Below are 9,691 nucleotides of genomic sequence, written 5' to 3' on the forward strand. Positions count from 1 at the left end.
GTATTCATCTTGTGAGCTTAAAGTTGGAACCTTTTTGGGTTTTGTATTCCTGTGCAGATATGCATTCCAATTTCTTTAGCCAGACATGGGAGATGGGGTTCTGTGCATTGAGATAATTTTTTTTTTTTTTTTTTTTAAATTTAGAATGAAGATTCTCACTTTAGGAACCAAAGTTCTATTTTAGGCATTGAATTTAATCTTGTATGGTTCTCAAGGAATAGAATATTATAATGCTGAAATATGTGTGTACCCATTGATTCTGGACAATGTATATGATAGGTCACCTCAGAAATGGACTCTGCCCCAAAAAAGCCTATATGCTCTTTCAATTCACAATACCCAATAGGGCCCCTTTGCTAAGCCTGTTTTGGTTTTCAATTACTTGTTTTAGAGTTTTTTTAGTTCATACTTCAATTTGGAAGTTCAGAGAACAATGAAAAATCTAAATTCAATAGTTAGATATAATATTATTGAGAGTAGCAGTTATGAATCTCGATATATTAATTTTTTATAAAATTTAAAATAAAATTAATTTATTATTATTATTAAAAAAATATAAAGAAGTATAAAGTGATTCTGTTCAGAATTTAAAATTTATAGTTTAATTTATATTAAAATAATATTTGTAGTGTTATATAATTAATAAATAACAGCAATTTTGTGATGTGAAAAATACGAATATGATAAGTAAAATATAATTATTAATTAAAAAATAAAAATAACAAATAACGGTAATTAGTGAAAATATTTATATCGTTAACAAATAATGATAATTTTTTAATGGACTGATATGATAATTAAAATATAATTATTAATTAAAAAATAAAAATATAAAAAAATATATCATAATTTTATTTATCTTTATTTTAAAATTTATAGTTTAATTTATGTTAAATTAATATTTCATATCACATTATTACCGTTGTAATGGAATCACCATAGACAAACTATCACTGATCTAGAAAGAAGCAAGATCATCATCAAGGTGCCTCTTTACTGCACATCTGAAGCCAAAAATCCAGAAAACAAGAAAGAAATAACAGGTGACACAAGAAATTTTATACTTTAGACAAAGAAAGCAAGTTCTATAGGAGGCAACCAGGCAGAGCTCAAGGCATCTCAGTCTCTTTTAAACTTCAAAGGGACAGATCGCCAGCGTAGCAGCAAAGACCCTGAGTTACCATCGTCTATACATGCAGATCTCCTCCATATAAGAAAAATCCAAAAATCTAGAAAACAAGAACGACACAACGAACCAAAAATCCATCTAAACCTTAATTTTTAATATGGAATTTGCATATTCTGTGGCTTATCTTTTCTTTTTGTTTGATCGTCAATAGCTTAGAAGCAAATGAATAGAGGGATGCATTAAGATCAAGCCTAACAGGAACTGAATTGAAAATCTTCACAATAATTAATGCAAAGAATTTCATGTCAGTATATTGTCAAATCATGATTTATACAAAGAAAACTTAGCCTTCCATACTTAATATTTGCATATCCAAGGAATGGAAAGAAAACCAAGGGGAGAAGAAATTTCCATTGATGATATGAGATGCCTATGCATTTAGATTGTATTGGAGATCATTATATTACAAAATTGAAGGATCCAAATAGACTTTAAATCACTAATAATCTTTGGTTACATTGAGGAATTTGGATCTTCAACTATGAAAAGCTTGTCATTATCTCTAATCACTTCAATGGAGTCAATTTCTGAACCTTCTTCATCTGTTACCATGGCATTTCTTGCATCAAATCCAAACTTTTCACCTATAAAAACAGCAAGAAAAAGTGAACTTTTTGCATAATAAGTTCTCCTAAAACTACAGCAAATTCAACCTTTTGTGATGAAATTTTAGTGGAAAAAAAATCGCCACTAAAGGTATAGTAAAACTTGTGAATAAGCACTACAATTTCGCCAGGAAATATAAAAATTGCCACTAAACTTTTAGTATCGCAGTTTTTGTGGTAATTTAGTGGCGAATTTTACGCATTTAGTAGCATTTTTTATCCTCACTAAAAGTCTAATTTAGTGAATTTCATGAACTTTTTATATTCAAAGTGAAAAATATGTAACCTGCAATGCTCTTGAGCTCCTCCATTGAATTTGGCAATCTGATTAATCTCCCAGGTTCCAAGCAGCAAGTCTCTTTCCTAATCAGAGGGTGGCCTCTATATATGCTTACTCTTCTGCATTCCCATCCATTGGATTTGCCAGATGAGTTGCCTTCTTCCTCTTCTTGATTCCTCTTTAAAATCACTTCATCACTAGTTACTGTATCAGGCACTGTAATCCTGTGTCCAATTTCTCTCTTTTGCAGCATTTCATTCAGAGTTGTAGAAGAAAACTCACTTGTGTTTGCTGCAGAAACATCTGCACCATTCATTACCAGTAAGTCTACCATGTCTACATAATTCTGTGCCATGGCAATTTGGACTGCTGTTTTTCCTTGTCGATCTTTCGCATCGACATTCAGCCCGTGTTTCAAGAGTTCCTTCATCATTGTCAGATCATTTTCTTTTGCAGCTTTGCATAAAAGTTCACCAGCAGTGTGAGGATCATCAATGTTGGAAAAGTGATACAGAATTCTAAATACAGATTGGTGCTTTGATGATAAAGCTTCCCATAAAGCAGTGTTTCCATTAACATCTGTGATGATGGAATACAATTAGGCTTTTTACAGTAAGGGGCTAAGGCTTAGAGAAAATTCATTGGCAGCAAAAGAAAATTTCAGATTTGGGTTTGTGAAATTATGAATTGTTTGTTACCTCTCAAGTTTATGTTGCATCCATGTCTTAGTAGTGCCAGGACACAATCCTCATGCCCTTTTGACGCTGCAACATGCTGGTGAATCACAAAAAGTATTAGTAAATTACAAGTTCAAACCCCAGTTCAAATCAAAAAAAGGAAGAAAGCGAGTTCAAAAACGATCGAGTATGATGGATTTAATGATTAAGAAAAGAGAAATTCTTACTAAAACCAATATAATCCTTTCATGTTAGTATAATCATGGAAGGATTTCTCCTTAAATATGAAATGAATATTTTTAGAGATATATAAGAGAATACCAATGGGGTTCTCCCCTTAGAGTCTCCAATATCAGGATCCAACTTTGCCCTGAGAAGTTCTTCAAGAAAAGCAGCATTTCCTGTGCTTGCTACTGTCAACAAGTTGAAGGCCATGTTTGGATCACCATCTTCTTCTCCATCATCAACCAGAGATTCCCCAAGCTTCAAACCCTTGAGCTTCTTGTGATGCTGCAATGAAACATATAGAATCAAAAAATTCTCAAGGAACACAAATTCTGAAATTTACTATAAATTCACTACAGGAAACTGACCTGGAGAAAGTTTTTAATTATAGCTACATAATCTTCTTGTTTGGTCTGCATAGTATCTATCAGAGTACTGGTTTTGAGCTTCAGGAGTTGTGAAAGTGTCTTGGTTCGAAATGTGAAGCTTTGTACCTTGCAACAAAGTGCACCCACTTCTCCAAACATGTCTCCAGACTGCAGAGTACCAACTACTAGCTCCTTTTCTAGATCAGAATCAATAATTTCTACTTCTCCAGAAACAATTATATAAACATCATCAGGTGCTTCATTTTGCATAATCACATCTTCTCTTGGTGGAATGTACTCAGCTTTCATCTCAGCAACCTAAGTAAATCATCAAAACATTGAATATTGTTAAATGACGTGGTTTGAATTTTGGGTTTATTTTGTTATGCGTTAAATTGTGACACGACTAAAAAGTTCAATGATTAGGATAAAAAATGAGATTTTATATTGAGAGCGGAGGGAGAAGGCTAATAGGCCCAAGCTGTTCTCTGTTGTGTGAGATTTCAGAAAAATACACTGGAGTTAGGATTTTGAGAGCTCTGACTCTGAGAGATTTTATCACTTTTTGTTAGTTATAATGGAACTTATCTCTCCTTTGCCTGTAGACATTATGTCGAACACGTTAAATGTTTTGTTTTTTTATCTAATAGTGTGATTGTGAGTGTGTGCGTTTCTAGTATTATGAACATGGAAATTACTTATCAGAATTTAGGCAGTATAGGTACTCACCAGGAGCAAGAGAATTTCTCTGGAGACTCCGCTGAAAAGATAGACTTTCTCCACAGTTGGCAAAAACAAATGATGGCAGATGCTTTTGCAGATTGATTTTGGCAATTGTTCAATCAGATGATTCTGGTTCAAGCTCTCAGCTTTAAATCTCAGACACATATAAGCCAAAATCTGCTCTTTCAATCTCGGGGGCAACCGGTTTCTGCACACAAAATTTGATGCTGCTTCAATGCTATTCCTCTGCAACATTAGCCAACAATTCCATTAAAACCATTCCCATTTTCACTTCACCATCAAAATCCCATCCATGAACTAATCAATACTTACAAATTCCATGGTCCTGCGAGTTCCTTCGACGACGAGATTCGTCATGTTACCGATCAAATAAGCAGTGAGGCCAAGGTTGAAGAGCATGTAGAAGATGATGAAGATCATTTCCATGGTGTTCACAGCGTGGAGATCTCCATAACCAACTGTGGTCATGGTGGTTATGGACCAATATAAAGCTGAAATGTATCTAATCCAAAGGCTTGTTTCTCTGAAATTTGGGATCACAGCACCTATCCATGTTCTTCCTTGGTGTGGGTATCTGTCAGCTAGTAAGTAATATAGGCACCCAGCACAATGCACTAGAAACAGTGTCACCTGCACACATACAATGTTTCTACTTGAGCAGGAGAAAATGCATATACAACGGTTAGAATTTGTTCATTTTAATTTAGTCAAATCTTTTTTTTAAGTTCGAGTTTCAAATTCAATTAGACAATTTCGATCTGATTTAAAAATGATTCGACTATATAATTTTAATCGATATAACTAATCTAATCGAATCCAATCCAATTTGTCTAATAAGAATTATTATTTTTTAAAAATAATTTAAAAATTCAGGACAACTTTTAGTTTAGTTGTTTTATGGATTATGATGGCAACATTGAACATAAGCTAGTGGAGTTTGTTTAACTCTCAATAGGGCAATTTTCCGACAAGATTTATTCTGTAGGCCTACATTATTTGGCCTTTTCCAATTGGTTTTGGATGAAGCCCACTTCATAATAATTCATATTAATGATGAAAACCCACAAAATAATAATAAAAATAATAATTAAATATTATATTATTTAACATAATAATATATTATGAGTGGGAGTAAATTAAAGATTACTCACAATTATTAACCTAGCACATCTGATCCAGAAATAACTAAACCTTATATCCTTCTCCAGCCTGCCAAAAAGGGATTCGCTTTTCAGTTTTAATATCAAATGGGGTGTAAAATAATTAAGAAGTGGAGGTGGGTACCTAGTGAAGAGCTGCTTAACTCGCCGGAGACGCCAAAATCTGAGCATACCCAAGAGGGAATAAGAGAGACCCATAGAATGTTTGCCGGTGAAGAAGTAGGCCAAGGCTTCAAATGGGATAGTGGATGCCACATCCATCAAGAACCAAGTTGATAGGTACCTGTCCATTCATTCAATCCACACCCCACTCTCCATCATTCCTCTACTGTGTATAAGGGCTTAGCTGAATATTAATTTTTTAATAATTAATTATTTGATTATTGTATCGCTTTTTCACATGAGCTGCACGTGAATTTGGAATCAGCTCAGATATATAAGTCGATAAAAGGGATGTGACAGTACATATGAAAATCTATTTTTACTCATTTCCATGCATAGTTCACCGCTGAAGTGAATACTCATATAATTCAAAATATTGATAAATTAATAATTAACCAATAATTTTAAAAAAATAAAAATTTAAATTTTCAGATAATTTGGTTTGAAATAAGGGAAAAAGATAAATATATGCTAAAAAATTAATATTTCTTTCAAGTCAAAATAACCCAGCAAAATTATGAAAGATGAGTTGGAATCCGATTAATAAAAATTAGATGACCATTAATTAATTCAATGGAGAATTATAATTTAGTTTTTAAATATTTTTTTTATTAATAAATCAGTGTCTATAGTTTTTAAGAATTTATTAAAATATTTTTATTTTTTTTTCTTCGTCAATAAAATGATTTTCATTTCGTCTATTTCTATCCTTAAAAATATAATAAAAAACTAAATTACCTTCATTTCCCCTTCTTTTTCTCCTTTTCTTTTTTCGTTTTTTTCTCTTTTTATTTTTTGCTTTTTCTTTTTCTTTTTCTTCTATAAAAAAGAAGGGAAAAGAGAAAAAGACAATTCTTATTTTTCTCCGTAATCATTATAAAAAAAGAGAGATTGTTTCATCGGGAGGAAAAACGATAAAAATATTTTAATAAATTTTTAAAAATATAAAAATTGACTTATTACCAATGACAATACCCAAAAATTAAATAAAAAATTTTATCTAAAAGTAAAATTAAATTTTAAAAATTTTTACCTCCACCTATCTTTAATAAAAAAAATAAAAAAAAATATTTTATTGATTAAAATAAAAAATAAAAATATTTTAATAAATTTTTAGAAATATAAAAATTAACTTAATACCACATACTAAATAGTAAATCTCTCAAACTTAATTATATTATCTAACTCAGCAATCAGGCTGGTCCCGTTCTAGAAATAGGAAGAATCTGAATGTTTCTAAATAGAGCCATTAATCCTATGGTGGGTCTGGAGATGTGAACACATTATGCAGGATAAAGAAAAGGAGAAAATGAATAATAATAATAATAATAATAATAATTTAAAAAAAAAAGAGAAAAAGATGTAAATCATTCATTCAGTTGAGAGATTCTTTTCTCATTTTAAAAAAGTTAGAAGAAAGGTGTGTAATTGTAACCACACCCTACTCAATAATCATCTCTCTGACAATGACACTCTTCTTTATCAAACTTTTTCAAGAAATTTATTTAATTTTAAAAATATATTAAATTATTTTTTAAAATTTTAAAACTTATTATTTCATTAATTTTAATGATTAAATATTTTATTATTTAATTCATAAAAAATACTTTACCCCGTTTAAATTGAAATCGAATCTTAAAAAAGAAAATAAACTCAAAATCTAATAAACTCTATTAAATAGGCCGATTCATTATTGCGTCATTCAATCCGAAATTAAAACAAATCGAACTGATTCTAAGTTTGAATTCATTAGAAGAAAATCTAATTTGAGTGACGTAATGAAAAATAGGAGAGTAGATTCATAAATTAAATGGTTGCTTGATGAATATGCTGATATATTTATACGTATAAATTTATGTGACAAATATAGATAATACTATAAAAAAATTAACGATTATACATAGAATAAAAAAATTAAAAAAAAATAAAAAGAAAATGCCCGCATACTAAATTTTAATACACATTTATAAACTCTATTTTCTCTTAATTTCACAAAATCAATTGATTTTTAAATAATTATAAAGATCCTTTTGACTCAATTGTGCATGAATGATTAAAGAATAAAGGATAAAAAAATAAATCTTGAAAAGCTCTAGGGACTTAATATTCTAGTCGCTAATGTCCTTATAACAGCTTTTTTTTTTTTCAAGTATTTAAAAATATATAATATTTAAAATGTTAAAATAAAAATTAATATTTTAATTTCTTATTAAAAAAATTAAGAGATTAATTAATATTTAATTTATTGTCATTTAAAAATTAAAATTTTAAGAGAATGGTATTGGACAAACCTGATAGAAATCTTTGTTCTGTCACGGACGAGTAGCTGGGTTCTCGAATCAATATAAGCAACAAAGAAGGTTAAGACAATATCAATGGCGAAAAACAGATCAACGATGTTGTCTGTAATGTAAAGCATTTTATTTGGAGAAGAATTCAGAAATGCTACTTCAAATGGATAAACCCATGCCGAGTAAGCTACCAAAACCACCATAAATGTCTCCCAACACCTGCATTTTTATATTTACTTCATATTAATAAAATTTTAAAAATACCAAAATTATATACTCATAAATTTAGTCTGATAATAAATGTATTTGAGTAAATTTGAGACATCTCATATTTTACCATAAGTCCGTTTAAAAAAAAAATACTGAAATTATTTTTAAAATCGTAAATTAAATTTAAATTTATATATAAAATAAAATATTTCAATTGCATTTTTAGAAAATATTTTGTATAAGTCATAAATTGAGTGTTGTAAGTATTAAATTGCTAGTGCATGGTTTTCAAAATCATGGATGAAATTATAGCAAATTACGTACTCTAACTTTTCTTAAAAGAAGAATTAAAATTGATGGATCAACCACAAAACTTTGACTCAATTGATTAAATCAGAATTGCTGACCTGGTTTTATTTTATTAATAAAATTATATTATTTATAAAAAAAATTATTATATATTTATATAGAAACAAATTATTAAAAATAAATGTTCTTTTTGTGCATAAATAACAAAGCTACCACAAGCATCCCTTCCATTTACCAACTACTCATATTTCATTAACGTAGAAAAAAAAAATTATTAACTCGAAACTATTGATTCAAAAAAAAAAGATATTCATATGATTTTATTTCGATTTTTGAGTATTTTCAAGTAATAATAAAAAAAGTTGATGAAAGTTATAAGGAAGATATACCTGTATTTGGAGTTCATAGGAGATACAATCCAACCTTTAGTCTCTACAGGATTGTGGTTGTAGCTAGAGACACCCAGAGGTGGAAGAATAATCTTGGACAAGCTAGAAACAGAAAGAGATGTATCATCTTCTTGATGGTGATGATGGTGAGGAGTTTGTGGGTGTCCATGGTGGTTTCTCCAGCTCCTCTTCATGGTAAAGGGTAGATGATAAAGATCATTACTTGGAGTTGATCTCATTTCCATCCTCTCTAAAACCAAAGCTACTCTCAACTATGCTCTTAGAAAGAGAGAGGAGAAGGAAGGAAAGAGATGAAGAATAAAACAAAAAAAAAAAAAAAAAAAAAAAAAAAACAAGTGGAAATGAGAAGAGGGAGTGTTTATGATTTGAGAGGAATAGGGCTATTGGGAAACACTTGCATTGATTGATGTTTAAAGTGATAAGATCTGGTGGTGGCTTGGTGGGTTGTGCAATATTTGGCTCTTGTGTGTGGGTGAGGACCATATATTGTGCCTTACCTTCTCACCCCAACTACTCTCTCCCTAATTTTTGGTAACTCATATACGAAAAATTATTCTATTTTTCTAAAATACTATGTGGCTTGAATGATGTATTATTTTTTATTAATAAAATTAAATTATTTATTTACACATATTAATTAAAAAAATAATTATTTATTGAATATGCAAGAAATTAATACGGTGTTCAACTATTTCTCCTATATAGTTCCAATAGAGATATATGATGTTACAGGTATATAAGATGAATGAGTTTGTCACATAGTGAAAGTATCACATTGTGTTTTGTGCAAGTGAAAAGTATCACGACTATAATATCATCCATTCATATCATTACACATGGATAATAATGTCACTTTGGATTATTATTTAGCTCTTATTCGAATGAGAATAATTTATTTAAATAATTTAAAAATATTAAAAATATATTTATTTAATTATCAACATTTTCATTTTCTGAAATATAATAAAAATAAGTTACTTATTCTGATTCAATTAAATTACTTTCAAAAAATTTCAGGAAATAACTTTTTCGAACGTTTAGATCGATTAGAAAAAAAATTG

At 29.6% G+C, this 9,691-nt stretch overlaps 1 protein-coding gene across 1 annotated transcript; it reads right to left on the reverse strand.

The window, feature by feature from the left end:
- Positions 1 to 1,509: 1,509 nt before the first annotated feature.
- Positions 1,510 to 8,934, reverse strand: LOC110624746 (potassium channel AKT2/3). The gene is made up of 11 exons (XM_021770027.2): positions 8,610 to 8,934; positions 7,702 to 7,920; positions 5,373 to 5,531; positions 5,240 to 5,297; positions 4,401 to 4,718; positions 4,074 to 4,313; positions 3,345 to 3,662; positions 3,073 to 3,261; positions 2,773 to 2,848; positions 2,081 to 2,653; positions 1,510 to 1,773 (listed from the first exon to the last, which is right to left on the reverse strand). The coding sequence occupies exons 1-11, from the start codon at positions 8,852 to 8,854 to the stop codon at positions 1,643 to 1,645; spliced, it is 2,526 nt and encodes an 841-aa protein (XP_021625719.1). The 5' UTR covers positions 8,855 to 8,934; the 3' UTR covers positions 1,510 to 1,642.
- Between the last annotated feature and the right edge of the window lie 757 nt (positions 8,935 to 9,691).

The sequence above is a fragment of the Manihot esculenta genome, chromosome 10 (genome assembly GCF_001659605.2).
Source record: "Manihot esculenta cultivar AM560-2 chromosome 10, M.esculenta_v8, whole genome shotgun sequence".
Classification (NCBI taxonomy): domain Eukaryota; kingdom Viridiplantae; phylum Streptophyta; class Magnoliopsida; order Malpighiales; family Euphorbiaceae; genus Manihot; species Manihot esculenta.